Source organism: Heterodontus francisci, chromosome 40 (genome assembly GCF_036365525.1).
Source record: "Heterodontus francisci isolate sHetFra1 chromosome 40, sHetFra1.hap1, whole genome shotgun sequence".
Taxonomy (NCBI): domain Eukaryota; kingdom Metazoa; phylum Chordata; class Chondrichthyes; order Heterodontiformes; family Heterodontidae; genus Heterodontus; species Heterodontus francisci.
Window position 1 is genome coordinate 16,969,281 of NC_090410.1, and position 12,102 is coordinate 16,981,382.

The following is a 12,102-nucleotide window of genomic DNA, read 5'->3' on the forward strand; positions in this document are numbered from 1 at the left end:
ACCAGGGCTCAATTGAGTGAGTGATACTTCTGGTAGGGCCGTAGCTGTTGAGATTTCTATGGTGGGGCGTGGTGCGTTTCCTTGGAGTAAGCAATACAAAGCTCTCCCCATTGCATTTTTGGGACCCTGCTGTCTTGGACATTGTCCATTCTGGAAGAGGGTCTCCAGTGAGGGAGGAACTGCCGGGCAAGCGGCCAAAGACATCCGCGACCTGCTGGCCAATTGCAGGTGCAGCCTAGTGACGGGGAAGGGGCAGATAGCCACAGAGTGGACCAGGCGCAAAGACCGGTGAGGAGACGAGGCTTCCCAGTATGCAGGGTGTACCGGCAGCAGTCGTGCTTTCTACAGATGTCTGAGACTGTGACATTTCTGTGTGAGATGATGGCAACAGAGGTCAGCTCCAACTGCGTGGGTGGCCATCCAATGCCGGTGGCTTTCAAGATCACAGTCACACTTAACTTCTACGCATCAGACTCATTCCAGGCTGCCACAGGAGACATGTGTAGCATCTCACAATCATCTGAACATCACTGCACAAAGGTTGTAACTGATGCCATATTCAGGAGTGCAAAACAGTACATCAAGTTTCAAACTGATGTGGACAGTCAGGCCAAGAGAGCAAGAGGCTTCAGCGCCATCGCTGGGTTTCCCATGGTCGAAGGAGTCATTGACTATACACATGTGGCCATCAGAGCTCCTGCAGGCCAGCCAGGGGCCTTCATTAACAATAAGAGATTTCACTTGATGAATGTCCAACTTGTCTGTGACCACCGCAAAAGTATACTCCAGGTATGTGCTCACCAGGTGCCACCACTTTTCAACCCCCCTGAGTGCCTGCAAGGATGGATACTTGGCGACAGGGGTTACCCACTGAAGAGATGGCTGATGACACCTGTGAGGAACCCACAAACTGAGGCTGAGGAATGCTACAATGCAAGCATTGCGACGACCAGAGTCACCATTGAGCAGACCATCAGTCTGCTTAAGATGAGATTTAGTTGCCTGGATCGCTCAGGTGGCGCCCTTCAGTATCCACCAGCAAGAGTACCATATGTAACCTGGCGCTGCAGAGGGGGGAGGTTCTGGCTGCTGAGGACATGGTGCAACACAAGGCATCCTCAGACAAGGAGGGTGAAGGGTCTGCTGAAGAGGAGGTACAGCCACCTGGATAGCCTGGGCAAGCACTTGGAGGTTCTCAGAAGTTGGGTGCCAGGGAGGCTCTAATACTTAGGCATTTCTCCTATCTGAAGTTCATAAGCCATATAGTCTGGCAACGATGGACATGTAAATCTCACTGCAGGCATTCACATCTGCTGGAACCGCAAAAGCACTCACCTATCAGCGCTTATCGCATTGGCAATGGTCCATCTTTTCATTTCTCGTACACCATGGCCCATTGGTGCCACTCCCCCATGTCTCTATATTGCTGTGTACATCACTTCTTTGAGACATTCATAAGCAAAAAGAGAAATTTAATAAAGCTCATATGAGATTATACATATATTAACATTAATCAAAATCACACCAGGGAAACCAAAGTGCAGTTACAGTGATTTGTTAAATCCTACGTGTCGATCCCCCTTCGCTGCCAACTACAGCAGAGGCAGGTGACTGATCAGGCTGCCTCATGGCTTGGGCTGACCTTGCCGGCTATCCTCTGGCTTCCTGAGGGCCCCAGCATATTGACGTGAATCCTCTGTCATCCTGGCAGTTTGAGGCACTGGTGTCATTGGCAGAGGGGCCGAGGAGCCGCTGTCGAGGAACCCCCAGCTGCAGACTGCTGCTCCTCCTCTGCTGTCACGAAACACATTTGAGCCTCCCTGCTGACCTGAGAAGGATGAGCACCTGGAGGAGACCCCAGGTGTCTCGTCCCTCTCTCACATTGAAAATGATGCATGGAGCTCACTAGCAATACGTTGGTGTGCAGGTCTGCGCGAATCTCAGAGAGCCACATGTTGGTCTGCTGGAGCTGGCTCTCCATTACAGTTGCTAGTCTCTCAATGGAGGAAGCCAGTCGTGCAGATGAAAGGGACATGGCAGCACTCATGGTTTGATGGATTCCTCCACAGTCCGTGCCAGAGCATGCTTACCCTCTGGTATCTCCGCCAGATCTTCACGCACCTCACGCTTTACCTGTAGCATCTGCCGTCCAATGAGTGACTTCAGAGGCTCGTCATCAGCATGGGACGCAGCACTGGCCTGGTCTCCCACAGTCCTTCGAGTATCAGAGATCTTGGCTGCACCTGCCCCTGGCAGCTGGTCCGGCACTTGAGCAGTGCTAGAACAAGGTTGTGACCACGAATCTGTATGCGCAATTTGCCCAACCAAGGTCAATATATCTGAGCTGGTAATCAGTGCAGGGCAAGGATGTGTCACTGCACCCTCTGAGGTCCACACCGCCGCCTCCTCAGAAGTGGTCAGACACCCGCTGGAGATGTAGCCTGGCAATGTCTGGGATTCACCTGCTGTAGAAAACAGAAAGATCAGGTCTGTGCGACACTCCAGACTGAAGGACATGTCTTTGGCTACAGTTTGGCCACATGTCTGTGTCTTTGAATGCGTGATGAACCTTCATGATAGTTTGTTGCTGTCCCCTGTGCCCATAATCTGGGGAACTTGCCCTCCTGGCTAGGTGCTCCAGCTTCGCCGTCTGTGACTGACTGGCCTCCGTGCTCACCAGCCAGTAGCAGTGCCTCCTCCTCCACAGGTATAAGAATTGCCAGCATGGGAATGCTGGCACCGGTCCGTGCCCTTGCAGGGAATTCTGTGCCCTCTTCTCTTGTGCAGACGCATGAAAATCATTTCAGTTATTGGACCTGAAACACCACCCACTCATCACTCTTACTACATGCTGCCTCTGGGACTATTACCATGCAAATATAGAACTGGCACACGTCTGCACCTTTGTGCGGGTCAGTTGTGCCAGACATATGCCCCATGACAGAGCTGCAGCCATTCCCTTGATCTGGAGGACTTCCACTTTCCAACATCAAAACCTGTATACCCACCCATCTGAGTACAAAGCAACGAGGACTGATGTTTGCAACTCACCACTTGCGGCACTGCATTCAGATTCTCCTCACAACCCCACTGCTGCTGATTTCCCCTGCAACCTCCATCCAGGCCACCTTAATGATCTGGAGAGGTCTCCTCCTCCTATCCTGTGGGAACAGGACCTCCTGCCTTGCTTCAGTCGCCTGGAGGAGGACATGCAGGAAGTCACCAGTGAACTGTGGGGCCACCCAGGTTATTCTGTCTGGCATGGCCACAAGCGGCTACTGGTCCTCAAAAGGGGTCACGGTGGGATGCCTAACGGTCTGGTGGGTCGCCAGTCAGAAGCAAGCTCAGTTCCAATCAGCCTGGTCCATACTTTCCTTACTTAAGCTTCCTACTCCTCTTACTTTCCTCCAAGGAACCTGCAGCCTTCTCAGAGCCACTAAAGGTGCTGGCGCCATTTAAACTGGCTGTCAGCACCTTCTTCTGGCTCTTGTCCCGCCAACACTGACACTCCCACCCACGCATGCCTTTTTTTTCAAATGTCCACTGGCAGGCCACTAATTGGACAGTTAGCGCTCGATCGCGGCGGCAAATGAGTTCAGACCAAGAGTGCCTTCACCTCCCGGTTCTGCTTCTCTGACTGCGGCCCCACCAAGTCCCGTAAATCTTGCCAGTAATCCATACTGATGCCTATTGAAGGCTGCTATGTTCTGCAAAGGAAAGAACAGTATGCATTCAAAGAAAAACAAAGACTGAAGACGACTGTATCTCTTGTTAGGCATAATAAGATAAATTGTCAAATATTGAATCTTCAGTTAGCAAAGGGAGTACTTTTACATTATAAATTCTAAGTAGTTAATCATCAGTCTTTCCTGGGTGTAGCTTTGCAAATCTCCCTTTTGTAGCCTATTCTAATATTTCCATAATATCCCTGTTACTTCTTTTGTTCACCACTTTGTGTGCATTAATGGATTTATTTAGATTGAAAATACTCTTGTGTATAACTACATAGGCAAACGTGCCTTATACCTGCCAACTCCTTCGATAGGCAGCTGTAGCATCTTCATTGCTTATCATGACACTTCTCTTCAAATCAAACACCAATTGTGGCAGGATTGACTCAGTGGGGGAATTTTGTATTTTCACACTCCCAATGCATCCTCCAGAAAATGGCAGCCCACAGGTAGTGAATCCTCTTTTATTTCTCATTGATCATCTGATTGATGGAGAACATATTGCAGTTCCTTCTTGACAGGTAATCTAATAGGTCTCTTCAGTGAACTAACCTCTCCTTGACCACTCTCTTAACACTGCACAGCTGGACTGGCACACTGAGCATTATTTAAATGCCTTTATCACCTCCAGGCTGAATTATTTCAGTGTTATGTTGGCTGATCTTTCACGTTCCATAAACTTGGCTCATACAAATCTCTGCTGTCTGTATCCTATCCCACACTAGGTTCCACTCACTCTTCATCTCCATCCTTGATGATCTACATTGGCTCCCAGTCCCCTAAAGCCTCAAATTAAAATTCATATCCTTGTTTAAATCTTTTGATAGCTGCACCCCTCATGATCGATGCAACTTCTTCCAACCCTACAATTCTTTCCCCCCAAACTCTGTTCCTCTGACCTTGGCCACATCCTCCTTACATCCCACCATTTGTAGCCACTCGTTTCGCCACCTGGATCTGCTTTCTGGAACCTCTCCATCTTCCTCTCCGCCTTAAAACTCCCATTTTTCCTTAAACCTCTCTGAAGCACTAATGGATGCGTTTTTTCTACATTAAAAGCATTAATTGTAATAATCAGTGAGTGCCTCGGAGCATTATTGCATGTGTTCTGATCAGCTCTCAGTTGTGAGTTAGCAGAATGCTCAGCTATGCACTGAGTAGAATTGTGTGTTCCCGTGAGTGTACTTTTTTTTTTAAAAGGAGCAAAAATTAACTCTCACTTGACACAATCTCTGTTTGCTAAGAGGGCATTAACCTCCATATTGTTTTCAAACATTTTTGTTAGTGCGTTAGTAGAATTCTTACCAGAAGGCAAACCATCATGAGTCACCATCAGAGATGTTACTTAAGCCTCAGTAACAGTTTTACTATGTCTGTTTTGTGTATTTTTATTATTTTGAATGCTTAATTCAGTGTAAGAAGTTGCTTTACTATCTCCAACTAGTTTAACTACCCAGGAAAATTATTTAATAAAGCTGCTTGTCATCCCATCCAATCCTCATTAGTGCTGTAAAATCTAACTAAATGATACTTTTTTTTTTCATTCAGATGGAATGTTGATAATCTTTCATTTAACTGGTAGTCCTATCCTAATATTTTTACATTTATTGACAGGATTCTAGCCAGATTGAATTGTTGAAGGAGCTTCTGGACTTGCAGAAAGACATGGTGGTGATGCTGCTCTCTTTACTGGAAGGTAAATACAATGGTATATTCAATGGGCTGGAATGGGGGAAGAATGCTCAGATTATATGAAAACATAGAACAAGCTAAACAAGCTCTTTCTTCTATTGTCTATCATGAATTAACCACTCCCTTCATAACCAGACCTTATATATATATTAAGACAAGTTGTACTACTACTGAACACCATGACTAAAAAGATACTTGAGAATATTGTTCTAATCATATTTGCATGCAAAATGATTTAAAACATTGACTTCATTTGATGCCATATAATATCATGTCAAGCAGGAGAAGTCCTTCAGTCCATCTAGCACACCTATCCCCATTTCTAATAATCTTGAATCCCATTTATTGACCAGAATCTGTTTCCTTCTTGAAGTCCATTAAGGTTTCTTGTTTCCCCGCACATTTTAGCAAAATCGTTCCTCCTGAATTTCCTGTTTACTTTATTGACCTTATTTGAAAAAATGACACCCAGGCCCAATTTTAACTTCCCCCAAATGGCAGAAACTGAGCTGGTGGGGAGGGTGTGGTGCGGGTTATCAAGGGGGACAGTTAAATAATGTGATTCACACAACCCCTTGAGCCTGTTCTGCTATTCATGGTTGATCTGTGACCTAAGTTCATATACCTGTCTTAGCCCCATGCCCCTTAATACCTTTGGTTATCAAAAATCTATCACTCAGCTTTAAAATTAATAGTTGATTTAGCATTAATTGCCATTTGCAGAAGAGAGTTCCAAATTTCTACCATCTTTTGTGTGTAGAAGTGTTTTCTAACTTCCCTTCTGAAAGGCTTTGCTCTAATTTTTAGACTATGCTCTCTAGTCCTAGACTTCCCAGGCAGCGAAAACCAAGGGATATTTGACAGATCCTTCACTCCTCTCCCCTCCCGATGGTAGCCAGAGTCGTCTTTCTTATCCCAATTATTTCCCAGAACCTTCCACCTTTCCTAATGCCTGTCCAGAATCTCCACCTCCCACTGATTTGCTGGGGACTGTTCACAAAGGCCCCTGGCTGTGGCTTCTTGCCTTTAGATGCACAGTTCTGTCCACCACCAACATGTTCAATGTGGCTGGTTGTCGTAGGGGACACTATAGATTTATTTAAATGAGGTCCTGAAGTTAAGATTGGCAGAGCCTCCATGTTCATGGCTTTGCTGAGTTTGTTACCCACCACCAGGCTCCCATGCACCCTTCCCTAACAATTAACAGAGTACTTAAGGAAGTGGCCCATAAATAATGGATGCATTGGTGGTCATCTGCCAAGATTCTATAAACTCTGGAACAGTTCCTACAGCTTGGAGGGTAGCTAATGTAACCCCACTATTTCAAAAGGGTGGTAGAGAGAAAGCAGGGAATTATAGACCAGTCAGCCTGACGTCAGTAGTGGGGAAAATTCTAGAGTCCATTATCAAAGATTTTATAGCAGAGCACAGAGAACAGTGGTAGAATCCGGCAGAGTCAGCATGGATGGACGAAAGGGGAAATCATGCTTGACAAATCTACTAGAATTATTTGAGGATGTAACTAGTAGAGTTGATTAGGGGGAGCCAGTGGATGTGGTTTATTTGGACTTTCAGAAGGCTTTCGACAAAGTCCCACATAAGAGATCAGCATGTAAAATTAAAGCGCATGGGATTGGGGGTAGTGTATTGCGATGGATAGAAAATTGATTGGCGGACAGGAAACAAAGAGTAGGGATAAGTGCATCTTTTTCCGAATGGCAGGCAGTGACTAGCGGGGTACCGCAGGAATCGTTGTTAGGGCCCCAGCTATTCACAATATACATTGATGATTTAGATGAGGGAACTAAATGTAATATCTCCAGATTTGCAGATGACACAAAACTGGGTGGGAGGGCGAGTTGTGAGGAGGATGCAGAGAGGCTACAGGGTGATTTGGACAAGTTGCGTGAGTGGGCTAATGCATGGCAGATGTTGTATAATGTGGATAAATGTGAGGTTATCCACTTTGGTAGCTAAAACAGGAAGGCGGATTATTATTTGAACGGCTATAAACAGAGAGGGGAATATGCAGCGAGACCTGGATGTTCTCGTACACCAGTCGTTGAAGGTAAGCATGCAGGTGCAACAGGCGATAAAAAAGGCAAATGGTATGTTGGGCTTCATAGCGAGAGGATTCGAGTACAGGAGCAGGGATGTCTTGCTGCAATTATACAAGGCCTTGGTGAGGCCACACCTGGAATATTGTGTGCAGTCTTGGTCTCCTTATCTGAGGAAGGATGTTCTTGCTATGGGCGGCGCAGTGGTTAGCACTGCAGCCTCACAGCTCCAGCGACCCGGGTTCAATTCTGGGTACTGCCTGTGTGGAGTTTGCAAGTTCTCCCTGTGTCTGCGTGGGTTTTCTCCGGGTGCTCCGGTTTCCTCCCACAGCCAAAAGACTTGCAGGTTGGTAGGTAAATTGGCCATTATAAATTGCCCCTAGTATAGGTAGGTGGTAGGGAAATATAGGGACAGGTGGGGATGTGGTAGGAATATGGGATTAGTGTAGGATTAGTATAACTGGGTGGTTGATGGTCGGCACAGACTCGGTGGGCCGAAGGGCCTGTTTCAGTGCTGTATCTCTAAACTAAATCTAAACTAAACTAAAGAGAGAGTGCAGCGAAGGTTTACCAGACTGATTCCTGGGATTTTGGGACTGACGTATGAGGAGAGATTGAGTCGGTTAGGATTATATTCGCTGGATTTCAGAAGAGTGAGGGGGGATCTCATAGAAACCTATAAAAGTCTAACAGGACTTGACAGGGTAGGTGCAGGAAGGATGTTCCCGATGGTGGGGGAGTCCAGAACCAGGGGTCATAGTCTTAAGTATACGGGGTAAACCTTTCAGGACTGACATGAGGAGAAATTTCTTCACCTAGAGAGTGGTGAGCCTGTGGAATTCACTACCACAGAAAGCAGTTGAGGCCAAAACATTGTATGTTTTCAAGAAGGAGTTAGATATAGCTCTTGGATCTAAAGGGATCAAAGGATATGGAGCGAAAGCGGGAACAGGCTACTGAGTTGGATGATCAGCCATGATCATAATGAATGGCGGAGCAGGCTCGAAGGGCCGAATGGCCTACTCCTGCTCCTATTTTCTATGAATCTTGCAACCTTGTGCCTTGGTTCCACAAAGTATCCTAAACATTTACAAACAATGGGAGCGTGAAAATATGACCACCACACTGTATTTCTCCCATCTTAACCTTGGCTGCTGCCCAGGGACTGGTTGGGGAAACTGTCAAGCAGCGGGCTTATGTGGGAACAGTGATTTTGTTTTTAAAAAAATGAATAATTTTAACCAGTAACCCAAAGTGAGTCCACAAAAAATATTACTGTTTGAGCATGTGAGCTGCATCTGGGATGGAGGGAATGAGAAAAGAAATGGAATTTTATATTTTTGAAGACTGGGGTCAGTTAACATTCTCTTCCCCTCCCCTCAAATCAGTGGACACCATACTATAGAAAAATCCAAAAGCTTCATGTTGCTCCCCCAGTTTCTTTTGATGTCTTTTCAAGTCATTTTGTCATTTCAGTGCCAGATAATTTCACATTTTATTAAAGTTCCTTTTCATTTGAAGTATCCGTGGGCAACCATTTGTTTTTTCGCAATGTTGGTCATTCCAGCTCCTAAGTTAAGTATCTCTGCTTAGCACTGGAAGTCTTTCTTGTCAAAAACAGCCACAAGTTTTGTTTAAGTTTCTTCCACACTCTCAATTTTAGAATCTATTAAGTCTATTCAAAACTGAGCCTGTGAACTTCTACAAACCATTAGAATGACTGCAATGTTATACTTGCAGTTAGAATATCAAGCAATACTGAATAATGTGTCACAAAATCACAGAATTGTTACAGCACAGAAGGAATGGTGTGGATTTATGGATTAGAAACTGGACTGAAATAACGACATTCGAGCTGCTGCACATAGTTTTAGATGTTCTTTACACTTTTTAATTTGCACTATGGGTAGGTAGAGGTTTTTAATCACCTTTCTCACTGATGATGTGTCTGCACTGGCTCTGAGTAATTCACTTAATGCCATTCCTCTGCTTTCTCCCCATAACCCTGCACATCTTTCTTTTCAGATAACAGTCTAAATCCCTTTTGAATGCCTCCACCACACTCACAGACAGTGCATTCCAGATCCTAACCACTCGCTGCATGAAGAAGTTTTTCCTCATGTTGTATTTGTTTCTTTCTCCAATCACTTTCAATCTGTGCCCCCTCGTTCTACCCTTTCATGAGTGGGAACGGTTTTTCCCTATCCACTCTGTCCAGACCCTTCATGATTTTGAATACCTCTATCAAATCTCAACCTTCTCTTCTCCAAGGAAAACAGTCCCAACTTCTCCAGTCTGTCTCCATATGTGACATTCCTCATCACTGGAACCATTCTCGTGAATCTTTTCTATGATTAGTATTTCAGTCTCTCAGGTTTGAATGATGGACGTAAAGAACTTGTTCCTCTCCTGTGACTTCTGTGTGAACATTTTGATAGGGTTATTGTTTCTTACTGTGACATAAATGTATGCATAGTATCCTGGTTTATGTAAGATGTTTTGTAGTTCTATTAGTAAAATTTAACCATTATACTACATTTTAGATGGTCTACATAACAAATGCACACTTAAAAAAGAATAGCGTGAAGCAACAATAGATTTTTTTTCTTCAGGCTTGAACTGCAACTAGAAACACTTCATTTTTCGAAGCTATGATGTATCTCCTAATTTTGTTATTTTCAGGAAATGTTGTGAATGGAACTATCGCTAAACAAATGGTGGATATGTTGGTCGAGTCATCTAGCAATGTTGAAATGATCCTAAAGTTTTTTGATATGTTCTTGAAACTGAAGGACATTGTGGCTTCTGATGCATTCAAAGATTATGTGACTGACCCCAGAGGGCTTATCTCAAAGAAGGACTTCCAGAAGGCAATGGACAGCCAGAAACAATACACACCTTCTGAGATCCAGTTCTTACTATCATGCTCAGAAGCAGATGAGAATGAAATGATAAACTATGAAGAATTTGCAGACCGGTTTCAAGAACCAGCCAAGGACATTGGTTTTAACGTAGCTGTGTTACTCACTAACTTGTCCGAACATGTGCCTCATGACACAAGGCTACAAAACTTCTTGGCTTTAGCAGAGAGCATCCTCAGCTATTTCCAGCCTTTCTTAGGCCGCATTGAGATCATGGGTGCCAGTAAGAAGATAGAGCGTATTTACTTTGAGATTAGTGAGGCCAATAAAACTCAGTGGGAAATGCCTCAAGTCAAAGAGTCTAAACGACAGTTTATCTTTGATGTGGTGAATGAAGGTGGAGAATCTGAAAAGATGGAGCTCTTTGTCAACTTCTGTGAGGATACCATCTTTGAAATGCAGATTGCTTCAAAGATCTCGGAAACAGATGAGGGAGAAAAGTCAGAAGATGAAGAAGAGGAAGGGGAGAATATTGAAGGCATAGAGGCTGAGAAAGTATCTCCTCCAGCTGAGGCACCATCTGCCTTTGCAGGATTCCTTAGCAGTGTTGTCGATTTTTTTAAAATATTCACCTTTAAGAATATAAGAAAAAAGTACAGAAAAATAAAGAAGATGACAATTAGAGAGATGGTGATGGCCCTAGTGACCTTCTTTTGGACTTTGTTAATAGGCATTTTGCAATTTATCTATAGCATCTGCAGTGGTTTCTTCATGATAATATGGAATACCTTGTTTGGAGGTGGCTTAGTTGAAGGGGCCAAACATCTGACAGTCACTGAACTCCTGGCTAGTATGCCTGATCCTACACAGGACGAGGTCCATGCTGATCTTCCTGACATTAGCAAGGCAGAGGTTGAGGAAATGACCATCCAATCAGAGTTTGAAGATCAAACTAAAGAAGAGGAAATGTCTGAGAAGCCCGATGCAAAGAGGGAGAGCGGCCAGTTCAGGATGAGCTCACCGGAATCCAACCTGGGACTTGGTGACATTGTGGAATCCACGCCAGTTGAACCCCCAACCCCCGAGGGAACACCGCCAAGTTTCAGGAAAGTGAGGGTAAGTATCTTGCAGTTTTTTCAGCTTGAAAAATATCAAAGCCAAGTCTCGTATTTAATTTCTCCCTAAAGATAACAAACTTTAAACAGCAATCATGTAATATCTGTTACCAGTGCTTTTTCCTTCCTACTTGAATTAACAGTTAAATAATATGCTCATGGCATTGAATGAGAAAATAACACCTCAAAATGAAAAACAAATAAGCTGTAAGTATTGAGGCTGCACTTTATTTTTCCTCTCCAACTTATTAGACTTTCCTGTCAAAATAAAACCTAAATGCCAGAATCTTGAATTAAAAAAAATCAAATGGCTGTTGGCTGGTGGAGGTCGAGCAAAGAAAATTGCAATACCCACCACAATCTCTCAATTACTGTGCGTAGATGAACTCTTGACATGTTCATATTACATTCCTCTAACCACTGTTTTATCAGAGGCCATCATTTAGACCTCTGTCAAGTGTTTTCATTCCGATGCCAACTCCCACTGTACAGATTATTGTTCCAATTGTAAAATGAGCTTTTACCTTATATCAGCAACAGATCGAAGCTCAGTTCGAAGCCAAGGCAGAAGATCAACTCAAGACTGAAGCTGAGAAAGCAGAGTAAGTCTTTTTAGCGTTAGTGTTTTGCACAGAATGGCAATGGA

General features: G+C 44.4%; 1 protein-coding gene across 1 annotated transcript in view; it reads left to right on the forward strand.

Moving 5' to 3' along the window:
- The window catches only part of LOC137353168 (ryanodine receptor 1-like), a 535,610-nt gene that overhangs the window by 471,167 nt on the left and 52,341 nt on the right, over positions 1-12,102 (forward strand). Inside the window, exons 92-94 of the mRNA XM_068019216.1 lie at positions 5,346-5,427; positions 10,163-11,457; positions 11,991-12,058. Coding sequence (XP_067875317.1) covers positions 5,346-5,427; positions 10,163-11,457; positions 11,991-12,058 — 1,445 coding nt within the window. The remainder of the gene's footprint in view (positions 1-5,345; positions 5,428-10,162; positions 11,458-11,990; positions 12,059-12,102) is intronic.